The sequence below is a fragment of the Liolophura sinensis genome, chromosome 7 (assembly GCF_032854445.1).
Source record: "Liolophura sinensis isolate JHLJ2023 chromosome 7, CUHK_Ljap_v2, whole genome shotgun sequence".
NCBI lineage: Eukaryota > Metazoa > Mollusca > Polyplacophora > Chitonida > Chitonidae > Liolophura > Liolophura sinensis.
The window spans coordinates 17717183-17741498 of NC_088301.1; the positions used below are offsets into that span (position 1 = coordinate 17717183).

At 38.8% G+C, this 24316-nt stretch overlaps 2 protein-coding genes across 2 annotated transcripts in view; both read left to right on the plus strand.

Moving 5' to 3' along the window:
- The window catches only part of LOC135469684 (receptor-type tyrosine-protein phosphatase alpha-like), an 86086-nt gene that overhangs the window by 18585 nt on the left and 43185 nt on the right, over positions 1-24316 (plus strand). The window lies entirely within an intron of this gene.
- LOC135469677 (receptor-type tyrosine-protein phosphatase kappa-like) lies at positions 2925-23314 on the plus strand. Its single transcript, XM_064748229.1, has 19 exons — positions 2925-3060; positions 9524-9635; positions 10115-10212; positions 11334-11491; positions 11822-11909; positions 12986-13059; positions 13257-13293; positions 13748-13845; positions 14641-14766; positions 17607-17758; positions 18180-18315; positions 19126-19275; positions 19968-20067; positions 20198-20271; positions 20490-20624; positions 21375-21497; positions 21841-21989; positions 22274-22409; positions 23240-23314. The coding sequence occupies exons 1-19, from the start codon at positions 2925-2927 to the stop codon at positions 23312-23314; spliced, it is 2157 nt and encodes a 718-aa protein (XP_064604299.1).

A 24316-nucleotide genomic window follows, 5' to 3' on the forward strand; every position in this document is an offset into this window, starting at 1 on the left:
TAAATGATCGGAATCTTTTTTGTGGAAAAAAATATACATTCTTATTGAAAAACACTTGAGTTTCTATAAAGAGGAATAATTACTGAAATGTAAACAGTATAAGAGTTCATCGTAAAGTTCAAACATTTAAGGTAGTTCATCCAATTTTCCCCCTGCAGTATTTGAGCTATACTTATATTCTTCAAAAAGGCTCATGGGGAGGCACAATAGCAATCAATATTGCTGTCTTAATGGTACGATCTTTCAGTGAATACTGTTTAACCGGAGATAAAGTTTTAATGAACCATAATTTCAGCGTCGGTGAGATCAAAAGGGTCAAAATCTGATTGATCGGCAGCCATGCTTGTTGTGTCGTCTGCTTGTTGACAAACAAAATGTAGCCCGTCCGTGTGACGTCACAGTTACAACTGTCCAATATATTAAACATACTGGGCAGTTGTGTTTATTATATAACATAATACGCGCTGGACACTTAGGTGTATAATAAAAACCAGATATGACATTTTGTTCTCCATACTTATATTGAGGTTGTATTAAAAATATCTTGATGTGTAATCCTATTTTATTAGTTGTTGATTGTGTATGTATAAAGTATGTGCCCCTGGGACGTATGGACCACTGTGGGAAGAGATGTGTGAACTTTTTTTATTTGACAGGAACAATGGCCAGTTATGTTAGCCCAAGCTCGAGTTAATACAAAACAATATATTATTATAACAAAAAAAACTTTAAGTTAAAACTACTTTAACATCTTGTACATTATGTTGGTGTTCTTCATTTCCCACACATGTCGGATGTTCTCAAAATCATCTGTCGGATGTATGATATGGTACTTTAATTAATGAGAACACAAATGTTTATCGTTTTAAAAGAGAGTCACATGAAGTGTATTTTATCAGTCTTTATTGTATATTCAATATTATATGAAATGTACATGCATATCAGCCAAAAAACTAAACGCCATATGAACCCAGTAATTTAAATGGGTCAAATCAACATTTACAATGCATGATGAGCTACCGAAATCTAACCTGACATGTTTGATAAAGGTTGATTCTGGGTGCTTCCGAATTTCAGTTTTGGGGCAGCTGTGTGGAAAGGATAACATTTTGGCTGACATGCTGTCTAGACCTTCAATGAGATTTGTATTTACTTTTGTAATTATTTATGTTGTTTCGTATATTATTGTCAGTTGTGTTATTTGTCTAGTTTGTTCAAATATACGTATTGGACATTTAAGCGTCTGCGTATTTCTTTTTTGGATCATGTGTGAGGCCTGTCGTCGATCTAAGAGTTAAACAAGCCAGTTGTTTTTCATCTTTACTCTCCGATAGCGTTACCTTTACAAACGTCAAAACTACAGGTGAAACAATGCCCAGGTGTTTTGGGCTTATTTCGTTTTAGCCCTTTGCTAAAAACAAAACAAAACTGTTTATTTATATCCACATACTTGTACAAAGCACCTCCTAGAGATTCCTGTAAGATTCCCATCTAAAAACCTTCCTGGAATTTGGATATGGCTAAGGGTTTAGTGTGATAATTTGGAAACCCAGCGAAAGGGGGCAATTGGCTACAGGACAATACACGTACACCCCTGCTTTACTCTCCTAGTTGCTTGTTGCATAGCAGAATGCAGTACTCTCTAAAACGACACAATAACATGTGGACACAATAACATGTGGACACAATAACATGTGTATCTGTTAGACATAATTTAGGTAACGTTGAAAATTAGAAAATTTTAGTATTGGTAGTAGGTTACACAAATTATGTAAAGTACGTTTAACAATATTATGTGTATGTTCCGCGCACATATACAGCATCATTTTTAAATAGCATCCCTTCAATATCTATATCCACTTCGGGACCGGTAGATCCAGGATCAATCCTTGATCGAGTCACACCTAAGACTTTAAAAGAGGAAGTTGTAAATTCCTCGCTTGGCGTTCAGCATAAAGGGGATAGTGCAACGACTGGTTGACCCGTATCAGTATAATGGCTCGGGCGGGGCGGCTTACTTGCCTTCGGTAAGTCGTCTCAGTGAAGCAGCACTAAATAAAACAGCGGTGGAAATCCGTCCTGCAACAAGGAGGCACATTACACGTACATGCACCCTAATGATTCCTTCGTCGTCATATGACTGAAAAATTGTTGAGTACGACGTTAAACCCCAAGCACTCACTCACTCACTCATATCTATACATGTATTCTTCTTTGTGTAAAAGTGTGTACCAATGGGACATATGGACCAGACTGCAAGAAGAGTTGTGGGAACTGTAAAGAGGGACCGTTAGTGTGTAAGAAAACATCCGGGCACTGTCCACAGACATCACCCATTTGCAGACCAAGATTCTTGCCTCCAACATGTGAAACAAGTTAGTTTCATTTGATTTGATTGCCAGTTACAATCAAATGTTTTATTTTGCTTTCACTGACATTGTTTCCAGCAGAAACAGTGGACAGTTGTCAGTCGTAGCCCGCTGTTATACAGAAGAATGTGTTACTTTTCTAAAACATTTCAAATTATATACTGTTGGTGTTCTTCATTTCGCTTGTAAATGTTGAATGTTCTCAACATTTTTTCTCACTTATATCATATGGTGATCTTATTTTGTGAAATCATAGGCCGTAATTGGGAAGGTTCACCAACAACCTGCGGATGGTCGTGGGTTTCCCCCGGGCTGTGCCCGGTTTCCACCCACCGTAATGCTGGCCGCCGTCGTATAAATGAAATATTCTTGAGTGCTGCGTAAAACACCAATCAAATAAATAAATAAATAAATAAATGAAGTCACAGGTTTTTATCTTCTTAAGCGACAGTAAATATTGTACAATTTATGTAAGCCTCATTTGTATTTAAAGATATGAAATTTACTTCATACTGGGATGTTTCGTATTTCCTTCAGATTGTAACCCTGGGACATATGGATCAGATTGTGAGAGAAAATGTGGTCATTGCTCAGAGGGGGAGTCTGTATGTGACGTTACGATCGGTCATTGCCCTGACCGAAAGCCCAGATGCTCACCTGGATACTCCGGTGTGGCATGTGACACAGGTTGGTATCATCATTGTCACATGTTCATCCCTTGTACTACTATACATTAAGCGGATGGTAGATGAAACGATTACAAATTAGAACGTAAAAAACCGGCAATGTGATAGCCACAACGTGGTGAGAACATTTTAGAACAAAGAAAGTGTGTTCTCGATGAGGTGAGAATAATAATATTCAAAATTGAACAAGAAATTAGACAGAAAAGACCAACAATTTTACAGCCATTTGGTAATTCTATCAGTCACAATAATACGATGAAAGACTTTTAAATATTCTATATTTTTAATATATTCTAGAAATACACATTATGGAACAGGCTAATGCTCTTCAAATACTAAATGGCAGGATCGCTGGTATCACCTGCATGCAGCCAACTCAATGGACTAAAGGATTGGGGTGTAGAACTGCATGTTAAAGAATATCAGCAGAGTCCACATAGTCCAATAAAATATGTGTGATGTCGCATCCGGCATTTGGTTCAGCCTGATTTCGTCTTGATACTACACCCATATTGACATAAATTTCTCAGGCTGCATGTATATTCTCTCTTCAGCAATTATTTCTCTCTCTCCTTGCTATTCTTATATATTTCAATTTTGTGAATTTATCTCACGGCGAACAGGATTTGGCAAAATGCCAGGCATACATGCGTTGAAATAGATGTGTATTAGGCGTCAACTGAAGTGGTTGTTTCGTGCAAATAATTTCAATGTAAAAAAAATATATAGCGTAAAACCAGAGCGGCGACTAAAGTGTGGTACCTGGCAAATGGTTACACTTAACGTTCTAGTGATGCTTGAAAGATGGAATCAGTATAAAACAGTTGACAATAATACAGCCTCCCTTAGCCATAGGTCAAATTTGGCTTTCAACGAATGCATGTGTTATTTTGTATATCAAAAAGACAAAACTACATAGCCTTAAACAACTTATATGGAAGCTTTTTACAAATTCCACCAAAAGTGCATGGAATAAAATAAAGGAAAAATTCAAATAATGTTATTTAAAAAATTATAATGCCGCCTATGAAATGACGTGCTTTACAGAATGTAGGAACAACACATGGGGGAAAGATTGCCAAGAGACATGTGGAAACTGTTACAACAAAACTGAGTGTAACGCTGTCACTGGTGAATGCCCTGTAGCGACGGGGAATCCCCGGTGTGACTCTGGATATACTGGAAATGATTGTGTAAAAGGTGAGTATGCTGTTATTTAGCAATCTGCACATTTCCACCTTTTCTTGAACTAAGTTGTTGAAAATATGTTTCAAAAAGAAATACACCAATTTTAACCCTTTCTTAGTTCAGCCTAACTACCCTGCAATATAGAACGCATATATCTGACTGGCATTGGTGACCTTTCCTACAATTTTCTTTTGAAGCTGTCCAGGAGGGAATCATTAAAGTCACTCTGTGTTCCTTCAAAAACAATATTGCAAGATTTGTGGATTAAATGTTACTATTCCTGTAACACTTACAGCTTTGCAATTTACGTTTACTGTAAAAGAAATAGTTACAACGTGCATGTGCACCTTAAACAAAAACTATGTAAATTTTTAGGGCTCACATGGCTCAATAATGGTTGCAGTGTTGGAGCACTGTATATTATCAGTTACATGGTTACTCAGTGATAGGATACGCAAATATATGATGTTAATAATCCTCACACTGGGCGAGGCGTCAGTCGTAACGAATTTACCCTACAAAGACCCATCAATTCAGTGCAGAAGACCGATGTATAGTCGAATCGCGCTTCACCGATATGACCATAACATGACTCAAGAAAGGGAGATAACCTTCTTACAAGAAACATTTGACGTTGTCTGCAGGAAATGAGAATATATTTGTACGCCACTTTTTGCCCAATGAGGGATAACATGAGGTTGCTGTACATATACGTGCGCCAGTTGTTTACGGTCGAAAGAGCAACCTAAGCCCCATAACCCCCAACTATTAACAGCATGCCTAAATGTGTGGGCATGTTATCCCTCAGAGGTATATGACTACATAGAATCCAAGTTAAACTTCATCTTATTAATAAGGCTCGCTTAACCTTTTCCGTATTCTATTACGCCATACCTTTGAGAGGCCTCATGAGACTTTGAGATTGAAGCCAAAGAAAACAAACCAAAACTGAATTAGAAAGTCACATTCACTTGTATTTATTTAGACAAAGTATTAAATCAACCTACGTTTGTTCTTTTCCGCACAGGTTTACAATTACGTTAACACAGCATTTGCATATTCTGTGGTGTCTTCCTTAATGAGTGAATTACCTTGCAAAAGTCACTCTGACCACCAAGGCGGTTTTCATAATTCTGTCAATAGGTAATGAACACGAGTTGGCCTTTGAAACAGAGGCTGCCATCACACTGTGAGGCTTATAATTAGTAACATCTATTCCAGGCCGACCGGCCCGGATAGCACTGTTGGTAGAGCGTCCGCTTCGGGACCGGTAGATCCAGGATCAATCCTTGATCGAGTCACACCTAAGACTTTAAAAGTTATAACTTCCTCGTTTTGGCGTTCGCCATAAAGGGGATAGTGCAACTACTGGTTGACCCGTATCGGACAGGGCGGTTTACTTGCTTTCGTTAAGTCGTCTCAGTGAAGCAGCACTAAATAAAACAGCGGTGAAAATCCGTCCTGCAACATGGAGGCACATTACACGTACATGCACCCTAAGGATTCCTTCGTCGTCATATGACTGAAAAATTATTGAGTACGACGTTAACCCCCACGACATAACCGATGAATAGTTTACTCTTTCTAAGACTATTTGTGCGCTTAATATATTCTTCTAGCGCCGTGCATACACAGAATTTCCTATCTGCTAAATAGGCCTTAACTCTCATATTTGGAGGATAATATCCAGGTCTGCTCTGCTTTGAGTCCGAAACAGTAAAACTAAACGTACCAACACTTGTGTGCATATTATTAATGCCTAACAAATGAAGTGTTTGACTTCTAACCGCAGTCATAAGAGCAATCAATATTGACGTCTTAATCGTGAGATCTTTGAGTGAAATAAATTTAACTGGCGATAAACTTTTTAATGAACCACAACACGTTAATGACACCCCCATATTTCTGAATATATTGGGTCAGGAGGCCGGACATTGAAAATGGTCATCATAGATTTTATTTCTAAAGGACCCCAGCTGTGCGAAAATGCTGAACTACAGAAATGTCTCCTGGCACTGGATCTGTTTGTTGCCTATTGCAAAAATCCGCCCATGTGGACACATAGGTGTTGTATTGTTTATGAGTTCCTGGCTTCCAGGGAAATGTAGGATGAAATCGGCAGCGTATGTTGAATTGTTCTGGTTTTTAACAGATCTCCTGACAATCTGGATGCTAAGAATTTCAGTGGGTGCAAGGCTAAGCTGTGGGAAAAAGGCAGTAGATCCGTCCTTTTTTGGGAGAAACAATGGTACTGCTGTCAGCATGCACAGCAAAGGGAGAAAAACAGATTTTTATAAGGCAGGCAGGGTCTATGAAGATGCTGGCTTCCCCATCTTTCCTAATCTATTGTAGGCCCGCTGGGATGAGGCTATAAGGTGAAAATGGGTATAAATAAAGGTTAGAACAAGACACTGTAAAAACATTTACATGAACAGCATGAGAATCTGTTTGCCAAAAGACATACTTGTCCAACTTTAGCATTTAGACGAGATACAAACAAATCGATCTCTGGCTTCCCAAACCTCATCACAGTTTTCTAATAGACACCTGTGTGTGATGCCCCTTCTGTGCGGTCATAGAAAAGTCTATTCTTCTAGTCTGTCGTGTGATGAGTGTTTTCAGATATGTTTTAGATGTGTTCAGAGGCCAAGATCTAAAATGTGTCTTGAGATAAACCAGTTCCACATTTGTACAAAAGGTCATTAAACAGGATTGACCTTGTTCCTCCCATATGATTGATATGGCCCACTACTTTAGTATAACACACGAGCAACAGGAAATGAATATCTTTGTCAGACTTAGCAGAAGTACGAAGCGCCAAATAGCTTCACAGTAACTCCAAAAAACTTATATTTTAATAAGTTTTCTGAACAAGCAACCCAAAGTAGATTGGAAGCTTCGCAACTTACTTTTTTGTGGTGGATTGGCGAAATAAGTTTCGTTTTTGACAATGCAGTTCTCCAGCCCACTACTAGAGCTATTTTTTTTATTTATCCTATAATTTTGATTAAAGCATCATAATCACCCAACTGTCCATGAGGGCGTTTATTTTGTTCCTTTCTAAGCTTCTGTTCTGTGGTATATTCGACCCCAGAACAAAAAGAAACCGATTAAAATGTTACCGATTACAGATGCTAACTGTTAAATATTTGTTCTTTTATTTGACCAGTGAACGGCATCTATCTATCAACATATCTCCCTTTTCCTTTATCATTATAACTTCCATTTTCCCTCTTTCAATATAAAAATCTAAGTGGTTTATTTGTAAGCTTATTTTTTGAACATTGATAGGAAATCATAGGGATTCAAGCACATCAACAGATGTTTTTAAAGTTTGCCGTAGAGACAAGGTAGGGAGTCAAATTCAATTGTCCAACCAGAGGCAGTTTCCAGTGTAATTTTATCTGAAGTTATTTGCCTCCATTTACTGATATAATCTTTATTACGACCTGCCGTAAAAGGTTGCTTATTGCCATTTAATTGATCAACAACTGCCTTCGTCGTCGTTAATCTCTGCTGGTTTTGCTCCATCTGTTTCTCTGGGAACCCGTCTGCAGGTTGGGACGACCCCATCGGCAGTTTAAGCCTGTGCTGCCGGTGTAGTACGGAATACCTGGCCTCTGAACACCATGCCTCATCGTCCACGATTTCGGAGGCTAACAGCCACCCGATTGACATCTTGTATGCTCTCTACCTTTTTCTCCAATTTACTCCCAAATAAAAATTTGCAATAAGCAACTGGGGATGAACATAAGCGCTGGTAGACTAGACTCAGCACAGACTTCATTATCTCACGTCGTCGAAGATATAAATTATGAAAGTTAGTATGTCCCAGTAAAGCAAGTCGTCGAAGATATGGCACCAGCAAGATGCCCGCAGACTCTCATTCCCTTTGTGCAAGCTTGTAAGATATCGGAGTGACGCAAATTCCTGCTTTAACCAAACAAGTCTGCGTTGCTTTAAGTTTGCTGTCCATTATTAAAGTAGCAGTGTTTAGAATGTCCCATACTAGTTGCTTTAAACGGTTACCGTGCAAGCATTTATAATTTTCTGGTATCAAATTGTATTTAGATAAGTCTTTATAACGCTCATCCTCCATTCCATTTTGAAATTATCCACTGACAATCTCCGCCTCGTCTCGTCTAGATTTCCATCACAGTTTTCATGGAGAGAGTTTTCCTCCTCAACATCGGGGATTTGATCACCCTCCCGGTCTATAAAAGACGACAGACGAGTTAGTTTTTTAGGTGGCTCATTAAGGGTGAGAATCAGAGTCTCGCCGTAATCATTTTCATAGTCAGACCACAATGAGGCCACTTTACCGATGATTTCAGTCTGACGAGCCAATATTTTAGTCGAAATTTTTCTAATTATAGAACTGCCTTCCTATTTTTGTTTGGTACGTAGCCTTTCCTTTTCTTTGGAAGGTTTAGATTCCCCTTTACAATGCTTTTGCACTAAAACTGAACCACCGCATGGTTCAGGACAGTGTTGACCTACTTTCTTGTCTTGCAATGGCTGCATGTCATGTTGACTCGTTGACCCACCGCGTGACTCAACATCTAACAGAAAACCTTGTTTCAAATCTTTCGCCGAATTCAGCCGATTTTGATTGACCACTGCTTGTAAAGAACCAGCCTCGCTGAACCTAGTAGTTCTAAGTTTCGGATTTTCAAAGCCATAGCTGGTACTAACGCGTATTTTGTCTCCAACACGGGAGATATCACAGGACATAACTGCCCAAGACAAGCACGTTGTTAGCACTGTCTCACGCATGCACATGGCAATCTAATGGAGTCCCCAAGAGGTATGACCTAACAGAACTTTGTTTTGATCGGCTCTCAGTTGTGTGACTGTATGATACTTAGTTCATTATTTCAACTGATCTATGACTTCAATTGACCACACCAACTTGTGAACATAACTGTTTAAGAACAGGTAACGAAAGTCAGTGATTGAGAAATAGCTGTATGCTAAGTTTAGAGGAGTAACCATACTGAACACATGTACGGCAAATCATCTTGACCTATACCGTCAATGTGGTTATGGTAAAGTTACACACTACGATCACCAAACACAACGCCTCGCTCAGCGTCATTATACTGACACCGGACCAACAAGCAATTGGTTTATTTGTCAAGCGGGGTTATACCAACGTATCTCGACTCAAACATGCCTGTTGTCAAGGTCGTGCCAAAGTAAGAATACACTAGCAGTAGACAGAAAACCTTGAGATGATAAGTATTCAGGGTTTTCTGTTATTTCCCGTTTTCACTTCAGAAGCACAAATATCACCTGGAGGTAAGGTTGACCCTGCATACATAGGCGGTGGAGTGACTGCAGCTGTCGTGCTGATCACTATAGTTGTTGTTGTTGTCACTGTCACAGTTAGGTATGTATACTTGATAACTTGTGTTCCTACTGTAGACACCCCATTGCTACATAAAAATACATGTAGTAGGTCAATGTAGGTTCAAGACAACTGTATGTTACAGGATTCTATTGATTACCAGCTCCATACCGGTACAAGGATACGTGTTGTGAGGCACGGGCGTTTGATCAAAATGGCACATTGCTTTACTATGATGAGATACAAGTCAAACTTGAGATTAGACCACTTTGATACACATTTTAAGTTTTCATCCTGTTCCGGTATTTGGTTATTATTCTGACAGCTTATGTCGATATGGGATGTTTTGGCTCTTACAAACCTTTGTCTTGATTTTGAAAGAAGATAAAACTGTACGAATTCTTAAATCTGTTATTCGTTTACCGTGACAGATTATTTTTGCACGACTTACTAATTAAATTGTGTCCCAGTGGATTACCTTTTCCATTGCAAGCCTATTTTCGATTATGCGAATATTACAGGAGACGACGTAGAGAGGCCCACACGTCTGATGACCATGGCCTTCAGACAGAATGTAGAATATTCCAACCAGATAACAGGGAACCACAGAATAACATAGGTATGGACATCAACATTTAAACCTATTCTTCCAATGAACTCATTTAACACTCGCATGACATTGTACATTTTTGTGGCTCAGTGGCTTTCAGCGCTGGCTGCGTGCAACTACCGGTAGATTCCCCTGCTGCCCTTGGTGGCAATACGCTGTCAACGGTTCTTGTACACCCGTCTGTGCAGTCGTATATTAAAGGAGAAGAAAACATGCAAAATCATGTCAAAATCTAATGAAAGAATGTACAAATCTATTCGCAAAGATGGTTTTTAATTTTTTAGTTTTCTATTTTTCCTTAAAGAGAAAAAGACACTTAAAAATCATTTTTGTATTGTGGGTATTTTGGACCTCTTGGCACATGTTGTCCTTGCGTAAAATGTTATGAATGTGAATGTAACTCATGCTTAATAAATATATTTACATTAGAATTGGCTTTCAGCTAGCAAGTATTCATCCAGAATTTTGATGATGTCAATACATTCAATATGATCATAAATATTATCATAATTCAGATTAAATGGATATGTTTTTGTTTACACAACAAAATTGCATTCACACAAATTTATTAGACATGCATTGCATCCATATTTAAAGCATTATTATGCAAAGACGATATATACTAAGATCCCAAATACTCATCGTGCAAAAATAATTTCTAGTTGACTTTTCTCCTGAAAGAAAAAAGTCGAAAAATATATTAAAGATCACATTTGCAATACAGTTTTCAGCCTGTTTGATTTGATTTTTATGTTTTCTCCGCCTATTATGCTTGATGATCCACTAAATTCATTGTGCAAGTATTTAAGTCCCAAATGGGGAAATTTGTCGGCAAATGATGATTAATTAGTAATAAGTTCGTCAGTTTACCCGTGCACAACTCCACCTATAATTGGCCACCACGGTGTATTTGAACACTTCTTGAGCATGGGGTTTTAGCAATTGTTTAACCGATCAATTAATAATTTAGAGGTGTTTCACGAAGTCTTGGTCAAAATTGAAAGAGTACGTTCTTTTGGGTCTTCGATTGTTTGTGATGAGAACGCCCAATTTGTAATACTTCAAAAACCACTGTTAAGAAAGCCATAAACAAATTTCAAGTGCACTTTTACACGTTTCACGTTCCGTAGTGTTTGAGGACGACAGCAATGATCAGGATGACGAATCACAGGGTGACGTCAATCCTTATGTTAACGCTGACGTCGTCCCCTCCACAGTGCCGGTCGAGGAGTTCCCAGACTACTTTGTGAGAAGGAATGCCGGAAAAGGATTCAAGAAAGAATTTGAGGTAATGACAGATTTTAAATATCATTAATGCACTCTTCTACCATAGCCCCAAGATTACATGATAGTGAAAGAGATTACTGTGACGTGAAAGAGCTGCCCCACGCCCCTGTGAGGCTGTTAGTCTTCAACCGTGTTCTGCTTCAAGCTTCGTTCCAGATGTCTGCGCCATTGTGACAACGGTTGCTGTTTATTTTAATACAGCAATTTCTGAATTATACCCAACAAATTTCGAATTTTATCCAGTGAAAGCTCGGAACGAAAACAAGCAGAAGGAAGAGGTATAAATGTAGGAATAGACAACTTTTTTATGCATGTCTATAATGTCTTCCAGACATTCCTGGTGGGCTTGCAGGCAAAGCACACTGCGGCGGACAGACCCAAAAACAAAGCGAAAAGCCGTTATCGGAGTCTTGTGGCGTGTGAGTGTTTTACCTTAGTCGTGGTATGTAACCTGACCAGACATGGACTTACAATCCCCCAAACTGCTTTAGGATAAAAAAAATCGGCAGCTTTAAAAATGATATCTTTGAAAACAATAGACAAATGTTGTTGAACAATCATTCTGCCAAAACAAACCATATCACACTGTCGACCAACCTGACGTTACTGGTGAAATGCTCAAGTTCGTAGAAACTTTGAGTTAGAGCCTCTTTAACCTAACAGTGGGTTGGAGGCGTTAGTTGAGCAGGAATGGCGAGGGAGATTTACTTTCGTTACAAAGTGTGTACATTTCTACAAGTAATGACAACACAAAATCACAACCAAGGAAGGGCAAAAAAAAATGAAGACGGAAACGTGTACTAAACTAGCTGGAATCACAGAATAGGGTGGGTTCGAGTCCGAACTCTTGTCATCACTAAAGGTAAAATGGCGCTCTGTATCATGGGAATTGTCAGAAATTTAGGGCAAGTATTTTTATTACATTTACTACACAAAAATAGTCCATAAAAGTTCCTGACAAAGAAATTCAGAGGAGACAAACGATAGAGAAAATTGAAGAATGGGACATTCATAAGCATCGGACGCACCTGAAGAAAAGAGGTAGGCCCTATAGTATGTGCCTTTAAAACACAGCGAGACAGGTCATCGGAGGTTTAACGTCTAACACATTTGCCAACTGACATGATACATTAGGATATTTTACCTTTAGCACCAAAGGAGTTCAATCCCAAAACCCCATTATCGCAGGGTGTATCCAGGCATCGGACTGAAGACATTCGTCTCCAAGTGTGTGCCGGAGGGCCGTGGTATATCTTAAACAAACTTTTCATAAGAGATTGGGATCCAAAATGAGTTTTGTTTTTCTGTTTCGTTGTTTGCTTGTTACGATGTGATAGGCAACAGAGATAATATCAGCGACGTATAATTTGTTTCAAATGAAATCATTTGAATGGTATATAGCAACATTGTACTATACTTGGTCACTTGGCTTCAACTAACGATGCAAATGTCAGGTATTGTCCTAAATCTATACTCCATTTTATATGTGTTCCAGATGACCATTCCAGGGTGTTATTGTCCGTGACAGATGACCAGGACACGGACTACATCAACGCTTGTTATATCAATGTGGGTTATAGCATTTAAACTGAATCTGGTAGACTAACTGGAATTGATTTTAGTGTTGTGGAGAAGTCTGAAAAGTATTTAGCATGATGCATGCATAGCTAAACGCAAATGTATATTAATATGGGATACATGTGCTTCCACATAAGGTTTTCTTATGGCTAATCAGACTGATGGTTAATTCATTTTCGTATTTACAGGGTTACAACGAACCAAAGAAATACATTGCTTCACAGGGTAAGTAATATATTTGAACTGATTGAACTTGTAATCATTGTTTAGAATATATAGGGTGCTAGAACAGAAACGCATCGTTGAATAACATGGGATAAGCAACTTAAGCTCATTTACAATGGCATTAGGTTACAAGTGGACAACTGGACCCGGTGTAATTACTATGGACCACCTGCGCAGCATTTCTCTTTGGGAGAATTAAGAAATTGTCTGCACCAGATTCATCAAACAACGCCACAGGATAAATACTCAATTGCAAATGGTAAATACTTGTATTAAAATAAAAAAAAAACAATACGCGCACTCAAATTTAAACAAAAAGCACTGAAGATTGAAGACCAAAACAGTGTGTTTAGATTCCCCTCTGATCTTATTTATATCATCGGAAAAGATCCCAAGTGTTCAAATCGCCATTGTCATGTATTGTATAAACGTTTTATGAATGACTCCTGTACAGGGCCCAATGATGTCATCCTGAACGATTTTCTGCGCATGATCTGGGAACAAAAATCTGGGAAGGTCATCATGCTGACGAACCTAGTAGAGACCACAAAGGTATACATGTGTGTTACAAGGCACACAGACAATGTCAGTAAAACACTGAAGCAGAGCCTTGACATCACCGAAAAAAGCCTGGAAAAGGAATTAGAAGAAAAGACAACACCAAAACAAATGTGTTTTGCGTCAATAAAGAATCCTACAGGAAGCTTCATAAATATAATGTTATCTTTGTAACGTTGCGAAAAAGAGATATCTCGGTTCAAAGTAAAGAAAATTGCGCATATTAAGACAATCGCAAGCGCCACCCAGTTGTCAGTTTTAACCAACGAGACCCGAGATTTTTCTATAACCTGAGGACGCATCTCTTTCCGCTTACATCACCCCAACGCCGTTCAGCCGTTTAACCATATGTACGTGGGGTACAAATGGGGCGACAATTTGTATTCTGACATATTGCTCCAGCACGGCACATTTTCTCGTAAGACTCCCTAATTAAAAGTTGACTGATATAGAGAAACTGTTACCAGGATGTCACGAAAAATGACCTGTTAGAATTGTATTGTCTATCTCCCTAAGTAATTGAGGTTATATTACTTGTTGTCTTTTCTTTTAATGAAACCCTTTCAAGGTAGTTTTGTTATGTGACAAACGTTTTCGAAAACAGTTTTAAACGAACTTATTTCGATGTTGTACGTATCTGGGACCTTTATGCATGTTTATGAAAATTTACCATTGTTCACTCTGCTCAAAAAATTAAAAGGCGATCTATAATATGGGAGCACGAGGGTCATCGACAGATTAAATATGTTACCGACAATATGCAGGTGTATATGCTGTTTCTGTTTTTAGACCAAGTGCTCTCAGTACTGGCCTGATGAGGGATCAGAAAGTTTTGGTTTGATCACAGTTACATTACTGGATGAGGAGAATTACGCGGATTTCACCGTGAGAACTCTGCAACTGATACACATTAAGGTAGGATAAAAAGACTGATTATGCACACAGTCACACTTAACGGGTTAAAGAGGGCCTCTAGTCTATCTATACAGTTTAGGGTTTAATTCCAATTGTTCACGTAAATCCTGCAAACAGATCCCCAACAATCTTATTTTCAAACTAATTGTCCCCTAACCACAATATTTATGCTGTGTTAGTCTGTGAACTGCATTAAAAACTATTATGTTAACTAGTTCAATTTAAAAAAGAACCATTAAAATTGGGCCCTCTGTCTATCTTCTCGACAGCGGGGCCTTGGTGAGGTGACATGTCGTGAATACCTGCCGGGATTGTGTATTAAAACGCCCTTACGAATCCATGCATTAGTCCTAACGAGTGTGGTTTTCCAGAAGCTATCGTGTGACTTAATCTATAATCTATACTTAGCACACTGAAAATCAGTTTAGTGAAATAATTTTACAACAAATAGATTGAAAGACGGACTACCAGAGTTGTATTAGCAGCTGAAGGCTAGCATCTCCCAAGAGTTCGTGTCAAACCCTTCTGTTTCAAACAATCAAGTAGCTAAACAACTTCTGAACGACTTCTAAAATCCGAACCACTTTTCCGATTGGCGTTTTGGGGGGAAATTCTATGGTTTGTCCTTCGGCCTATTTTCTTCAGATGTTATGACTGAATTAGCAAGTCTTATAGGACTACGATCTAGTCCTCCGTAATCAAAAGACCTTTTTGACGAGATTTGTTCCATATTTTGTAAATCTGTGCCATTTTTAGGCCATGTATGTGACTTTATAGTATCCTGTGCTGTTTTACTGCAGTAGCGAGCCACACTTGGGCATGGAATAACCCCGATATCATCTGCAAAAGTAAAGTGATTGTCTCCTATGATCTGTGTTGTACACATAGAGAAGCCTCGGATGCCTTCCTTGAATGTACTGCTGTGACCTCACGGGGTTAACCTTGGCTCAGTCGTAGCGGAGTAGATTTTCTGATATTTGATGACTAAATTCTGTCGGTTTTTTTTTCATTTTCGACGTTTTAAACGACTGGAATCGATTCAGGGGACACCAAACTATCTGTCTGCAGTTTGGAACGCTCAGGGTTGAGGATGTACTTTAAAGGGTCCACCAGCAGAATCCTGGTTGGCATGCAATGTAACAGACTAACAGACTAACTCTAATAGTTTTACCTTCGAGAATTTCCGGTTACATGAAGCATGTCCTCAAAAACAATAAACCTCATGCAGTGTCATGGAGACATCTGGAATTGGTAAATCGCCAGTTGGAGAATTGGTCAAAGATTTTCCGCCCTTTTTATAATATTCATGTAGTTATGTCAGGTCGATATAACAATTCTTTAACTGACAGTTTAAAGCCCTTGCAGACATAAGAGTGTGTATTATATTTAAACCTAAACGATCAGTGTACTCCCACTAATACTGAACTGGTCCCAATTTATCTCTTGATTTCCTTGATGCTTAACGCCAGACTCAAGATATTCCGCGTTCTTAAGATTTTCCATGTTTCCACTGGGTGAAAGAAACCGGGGTGACCAGAGTATAAAACGAGCGACCTGTGGAAAATTACCTATGAACATTCCCACGTGTGAAGTACAGACAAGCACACCATACTGATGGCAGACCATTATGTTTAACAGAAATGTGATCAAGCAAACGGACACACCGGCATGGTCAATCTTTCGATGTCAGCAAGGTGTCAAGCATAACGAAAAATTGGCAAAATATTCAAATGTTTGTACAGATTTTATAAATCAATATTTTAACATAATAAGCACAGCTATTAACCTCTCAGTACCTGTGCCTTTTTGAATCAATACCAATATGTAATGATGTCATCAGATAAAGCCAAGATATTTGTGGGAAAATGTAACGAAATAAAGTACATACAGTATAAAATACAGATCCATCCCACTGGCAAGCCTATGACAAAACTAAGACAAATGTTTTGGCATCATTAACATGCCATGATAAATGGCATGCTGACTGCTTCTCTTTGTACATGACTCCGTTCCACAGTGCTGTTTAACACGGTACATAGTGGTTGCTGTGTTTCACCAATATATGAATTTATATTCTTGTTAAGTAACCGTCTAAAACAACACCAAAACAAGAATCTAGTGGCTATGATTCTGCTGTGTTCCAACATATGTGTAATTCAGCTCACAGTTTACTTGGGACAACGTAATTCGTAAACGTTAAAAATCCCACTCTCAACGGCAATGGATTACTCAAATTAAACCTATTACACACCTGGGACACAGTGTTGAAAAAATGTTAATTAGCTTTTGCAAATATACCTCAACACAGTAAAATTGGTTCACTGACCTCACTGGAATAGCTTACCTTTTAACTGGCTTGAATAAACCCTATTCTCGTCATCATGCCTGCGAAGATAAACAAACTAAAGATACATTGTGTCATGTTTATAACTGGTGTATATGCAAAGCAAAAGTGACGTAGAACGGTCTATATGAGACAAGATGCACCGGCCAATCAAGAACATTGTGAGATGCGATCAGGATGGTCCCAGCAGTAGAGCATGGGCCGCACATTATGGCCGTATGATCCGCTTAAGATCCACGTCACATCCGATCAAATTGCGCATGTGATGGGTGGGTGATACGCCTAGAGTAGAGTAGATTCTATGGATCGGGCAGCACTGTGTTTTCATAGTTTATATCCTTTCTTAGCTTTTTTGTGGTTTGTGTTACACGTCGGTTTGGGAATTGACCTTTGTATTATTGATTTGGAACGTCCTTTATGGTTGATGGCTGTAATACGATTGTCTGTTTTGACGGATACATTCTACTGTACTTGATGTCAGCTTTTTTTCTTTCAGAGAAAGCAGGAATGTCAAACTGTAAAACAGTTCCACTTTACCGCCTGGCCTGATCACGGTGCACCTGCGCACGCTACTGCGTTACTGGACTTCCGGGATAAAGTTAACAATTGTCAGACGCAATTCAGTGGACCAGTTGTCGTGCACTGCAGGTAATACAGTTAACCTTTAACTATTTGCCAGGTGTTTTAGCTACCAATGGTAAAACAAACTGTCGACTTTCTTACTTCAAAGTATTGGTTTTACTGGTTACTCGTTTTCGCATCGTTTATTTACATAATGTGAACCAGTTTTTAAATTACAGTTAAAAGGACATATCGAGGTTAAAACTTTTGTCATTTTTGCCTTCAACTCGCATAATCTACATTTACAGGTGTTTTATCTAAGAACACCAACCGTAAAATTACCTATCAAGTGCAAAGATGGTAAACATATACTAAACACCAACAAAGCATTTTGGTGACGTACATGTAAGCCTATATGTATTTACCGATCCACCGATATACAATTAAAAACCAGTTAAAGCATTGCATCGGATATGGTATTGTTATAGGCTGTTTTGCCTCCATACAGTGCCGGTGTCGGTCGCACGGGAACATACATAGCTCTGGATTACCTGATCGCCCAGGCTCATGACGAGGGGGTGGTGGATGTGCCTGCCTGTGTCAGGCAACTCCGGGAACAGCGAGTTAACATGGTTCAGACTCTGGTAAATATTACAAATATTACATACCGAAACCATCGTCCGATAACAGGTCTAAACTGCCTCGTATCGCAACGCAATTAGCCCTAGGCCAATTAGGACACCTTCTTGTCTGATTTATTTGACTGCTTTAAGCAAACATCGAAGAGACATGTTTTCCTTGATGTGTGTTTCATCTTTGCTTAAAGGAAAAGATTTTTAAAAACCGAAGTAGGCATCACCAAGTGGGCCACTTAAAACTATGCCTAAATATACATGTATTTATTTTTTATCTTTAGATTTTTGTGGAAAGAGTTAAAGATGCTCAATCATTTGACTTCTAAGGTGGGCTTTATGAACCATAATATCAGAGGTTAGGAACTCTAACGTCACAAGGAGTTTATTCAACTCACTGAATCACGCCACTAAATGCTGGGATAACTCTTTTTACGCATGAGTGAAAGATCACTGCAATAAGGTTTTCAACAATTCCTACCCTCTGGTGAACATGAGGGAAAAAGGTGACGTCAGACTTCTTAGATACCGTTAGTATAGCTCATAATGCCTACCATAATTTTCAAATATTTGAATACTTTTCAACACTCTCAAAAATCAGAAGAAATAATTGAAAGTATTTTTACTCATATTTTTTATTTGTCTTCAAGATGAATCTTGTTTCATATTTTATCTTATTTTATTTTCATATTTCTCCATGATAAACCGTTTTCGCGAGAAGGGCAATAATATTCCTTTTTACCTTGCATTCTGTTAAGAATAAGTGTGATGAAATTGTTATAATCTATTCCAATCAGGCTGTTTGTGTTCATAATTCTTTAGGAGCAGTACAAATTCCTTCACGAAGCGCTTGCAGAAGCGTTAAAACCTGGATGTGGAAGTGTTCGTAGTGTGGAATTCCCTCGTGTCTTTGCTGAGTTGTGTACCCCAGACCCAGAGACCGGTATGACCAAGATGGCGGAACAGTTCCAGGTGGATAAACCCCATTTTGATCGTGGAAGTCGAATATCTCACGCCCCATCAAGATACGAAACAAAGAAAGTGGCACACAAATTAACACAGCGACGCGCAATTCTCAACATCCAGAAACTATAATGAGATGTCCTCGCCATTCATTGACTGCATGTCGCACGACCCTTTCATATTTATCGTGCCATAAATTAAACACAGTGATAAATATTTAACTCCTGATTTAGGTGTTTTGCGTTTTGTTACAGAAATGATAGTAATTAAATAAACTCATCGAGTAGACCACTTTTACATTTTTCAGTATTAATTTAATAGGTGACTTTAATGACATGCAGTAAAATACTCCTCATACCGGTAGTAACAATGCCGACGTTTCTCATGAGCTGCTTGTTTGAGTTTACTTCCCTCTTGCTCTTACCTATATTCCCAACGTTTCACATGATCTATTTTATCGAGTTGCCTTCCCTCTGACCGGTAGTTACCTCACGTTTCATGATTTGTTCGTTTTAGTTGGTTTTCCTCAGAGTTGTTGGTAGTTACATTTCCTACGTCTCATCCGATCTGTTTGTTTGAGTTGGCTTCTCTTGTTACTAACTAAATTCCTTATGTTTCATTAGATCATGTTTATGTCGGCTTCCCTCTTGTTAGTAGTTACATTAAGCATATTTATCATGATCAGTTTGCTTCTGTCACAGTCTCTCCAGAGGCTGACAGCTCCCCTGGATAAAGCCGTTCTCACCGCGGCACGTCATCCGGACAACGTCTCCAAAAACAGATCAGACAGAATCCTGGCAGGTATGTCATATTTGATAATTAGATTATAATAACTCAGATCACCAGATGAGATGTATTTTGTGGACAGCAATTTTAAAATGTATACTTTTCCAAAACAGTATATACGTGTAGTGTGTTTATATGTTTACAGCGGACACATGCAGACCGTACCTGTCAACTCCTGTACCTGACGGAAATAACTACATCAACGCTGTATACCTGCCAGTAAGTACAGTACTGCTGCCAGTCACCAAATACCTGATAACTTTTCTGATATACCAGTTTTTTGTCAGTTGTATAGAGGTTTTAAATACGCCTTTGCCACTCAACTTACACTGTTGTCAGTGAAATTGTTCAGTCCACATTTCTGTGTTCACGGCTTCATGTTTCATGGAAAAATAATTTGACTTTACGAACTGTACATCTTCGAATCTGTATTACAGACGTTCAAATCGAAGAGGGGTCTAATTATCACTCAGACTCCTCTGCCAGGCACAGTTCTGGATTTCTGGCGCCTGGTGTACGACCACGGCATAACTGTCATCGTCACGATAGACTTGGTAGAACGAGATGATAAGGTAAGCCTTGTAAAAGACCGAATTGCAATATGTAATCCACCGTTTTTGTGTTACTCAAAAGTGAATAGTAAAGTTGTGCTCAGTTCACATGTGACTGCTTTTATACAATGATTATCGCCCTTGTCCTTACACAAATCCCAGAACGTCATGCGGATGGTTTATGTTTTTAATCATTCAAACAGAAAAGTCTACAGACTGTGTCAGGTTTAATAATGGCACCCACAAATATACAGAAATTGATTTTTTCAAATTATATTTATTTATTTATTTTTTTTGATTTGTGTTTTACGACGTACTGAAGAATATTTCACTTATACGACGGCAGCCAGCATTATGGTGGGAGGAAACAGGGCAGAGCCCAGGGGAAATCCACGACCATCCACAGGTTGCTTGCAGACAATCAAATTATAAAGCACCCTGATACGTTTGATAATGTAGAATGCAGATGTTGCGCTTGTGAAAAAGGGACAAACAAATTTATTTATTTATTTGATTGGTGTTTTACGCCTGAATCAAGAATAATTCACTCATACGACGGCGGTCAAAATAATTATGAGTGGAAACGTACGGCCGGAAAGGAAGCCAGAATGAACTGGAACTCAGAGCGACCACATTGGTGAAAGTCTCCTGGGTCATTGGGCTGCGGTGGCATCCTGCTATTAGGGACCCTAAACAAAAACAACAGCGCCAATGTAGCTATAAATGACTACACGGTTAATGATGAAATGTTAAATCTCACCTTGTATCTAGGACCTTGGGATATACTGGCCATTGCAAGGAAAACATTTTGACCCATTTGTGGTGAAAGTCAAGGACAAGCAAGAGTGCGAGGGCTTTTCGGTGTGGACGTACCATTTGTCTCACAAGGATACGGTAAGAATTCCTGGGACTTGCAATATTATGACAATATTACCCTTAGGTACTGTCATGGCGACATGGGACAATGGAAGTTGTCAACCAAATCCGATCAGATGGAGGCAATGTTTTATGTTTAGAAGTATTCATGGAGAAGGCAGCTCATGCAGGAACATAAATCCTCAAACAATGCGTTGATCTCGACATTTGTTTGTAAAAGTATGTCATATTTGTGCCATCTGGATACGTTCACACAATGATTTTAGCATTCTACACTGTGTGTGTGTGTTTTACACAGTGAATAGTTTTACTGTGTTTCAAGTCTTTGAAAACATAATATTCTTCTTATGTGTGCTTGCAGAAAGTAATGCACCCTATCAAGCAGTTCCGGTGTAACTTTTGGACCGGGGATCCAGCCCCCAGCTCGATAGCCTCACTGCTGTCCGTCATAGAAGAGGCGACGCAGTGGCAACAAAAGACAGGCAACGCACCAGTTTTGGTACATTGTAGGTAAGCATTGTAGGTGCAGTTGCAATCTTAGTATGTGTTTACTTCTTTGAAGTTTTACTCTGTGTGCTGAGAGCTTCTGTGTATATATGCGACAGTGTGGCATAATGCAAATGGATGACAAATCGTCTTTCTTCATGTGTTCAATATATCCAATGATTCCTCATATATACATGGTACCAGAATGACAGTGCGTTATGCTGTGCACATTCAAGTATTGTGGCCACTGGGTAGTGCAAAGAAAGGCCGCACATCATGTAGTGCTCTAATTGTTTTTATATATTCAGAGACGGTGTGACGAAAAGCGGCCTGTACTGTGTGGCCACCTCAGTGATAGAGAGACTGAAGATGGACGAAGAAGTGAACATCATCCACACGGTGAAACAGATGAGGGCCAACAGGCCACAGATCATCACAGATCTGGTAAATAACACACAATATCTGGTTATAGCCAAATTGTCGATATGTGTGTATATGTACAACGTCTTTGCTAGACCGAATTCTTACGAAATTTTATGCAACCACTCTTCCTTTTATTTGTTTGCTAATAAGTGGTATTGCAAATTTTCACGCATATGGCGGTGTAAATCTCTAGTTTTTTGGATAATGATATCATGGCATTTTGGGTCATTCTAGACATACATGTCTTTGCTACATTTGTATGTACATGTAAAAGTTTTTGCTATTAATAATTACACTCTCAGGCCAAAGGGTGTCTAAGTTGCTACTATTTAAGTATAAACGGTAGAGCAAGTCCATGATTAATATAAAGACCTTAAGATTAAGAGAGGACGTATTTCACCGGTTACGTGTTAACTTTTGTCATCTATCATTGTGTCGTGGCTGTTCTAGTGCTACTCTCAGTACGTAAATGCTTGTATTTCATACAATCGCCATCATGCTAGCTGAACAAAGACAGTCAATATTAATATTTTCGATGAAGAATAGCCCATATATTTAATTTTGTAAGGAGAGGTATATCCATAATTTAGGCTAGGCTCCATTACGGACATAATTACGAAGTTTAAAGAACGTACATGTAGTCCAGTATCTGCAAAACGTAAATGACTTGGATATTGATTAGTTAAGCTAAGACTTGTATATTTCACCCCAGTTCATTTGTTGAGTTGTTGATTACATCGAATGCAGAGTTTGTCCGGTACACCACATTATGTAAGATAACTTTACGGTGCAAACCCTGTATCCCTTCATTGCAAATGATATATTCCCTATATTTTGTCCTACATTTACAGAATCAGTTCCAGTTCCTGCATCAAGTGGCTTTGAAGTATGTGGAGACAGCCCACACATATGCTAACTTCGTGTAGAGATTATCTGTCCCGTTCTTACCGTGGTGTGTAGAAAGAACATTGCCTGTGACTTCTAAATATCCATCCGCTGCGAATCTAAGGATCCAGTTCTGGAAATCACGAATACAGATCCCGACTGTTTGTTCATTTTGAAAGGACTGGCTCGATTTTATACTATAAGCATAGTCTCTCCAAATCGCATACAGTTGATTTTGTTGTCTTGAAGGTGTGTGATAACTATTGTAATTGCATGTAAGCATGTAAATCCTAAAGTACAGATAATATCAGCTGTACGTGTAGTATCAGAAGTACATGTAATTCAAGAAGTACGTTTAAATGGAGAGGGTTATGCCCACATGTATATGTACTGTTAATCTTTTTAGGATTCTTTTGTCTGCCAGCTTCAACCGATTTTCGCGGCTTGCATTCACAATCTGCATTGGATTTTCACCTGAAAATTTTCGCTTTTTGTTATGCTCCTCTAAAACATGACCAAACTGCATCGTAACGCGTGCGTTTATAAATAAGACTACGTGTAATTAAAAGACCCCAAGGACATGTAGGAAATCATTTTTCACACGCGAATCATTCTTTCATGGTATGCTTTTAGTACCGCTGACTTAATAGGATGCATTTGTTTATCGGCCTGTGTATACAAATTGCACGGGCTTTGACCTAAAGTTTTTTCTGGCTTTTCGTGATGTTCTAAGACATGACCAGAGCGCGTCGTAACAATGGGAATACCTCAGATAGCTCCAGATCGGCTGTTTCGTTGTAGAATGCTTAAATGCGCGTTGGATCATATAAAAAAATATATTATATAAAACGAGCGTGATATTCTGCTTTAAATATGTATGTGTGGCAGGCAATTATGGCCTCAATAATATTTTCTTTACTAGGTATTACAGACGATTTTTGTGTTCCTCTTAATGATTTTTGTGTGTGACTATGTTTCTGACTTGTGGAACACATGTACCTATAGTAAACACTAACATGTAGAATCAGTAAGATCCGAGGGCC

Excerpts from the sequence above, each read along its gene's own strand:
- LOC135469677 (XM_064748229.1), top strand. The coding sequence starts at position 2,925 with ATGGATCAGATTGTGAGAGAAAATGTGGTCATTGCTCAGAGGGGGAGT. Across the intron at positions 11,492-11,821 it reads GATTCAAGAAAGAATTTGAG|ACATTCCTGGTGGGCTTGCA; the intron begins GTAATGACAGAT and ends AATGTCTTCCAG. Across the intron at positions 19,276-19,967 it reads AGATGGCGGAACAGTTCCAG|TCTCTCCAGAGGCTGACAGC; the intron begins GTGGATAAACCC and ends CTTCTGTCACAG.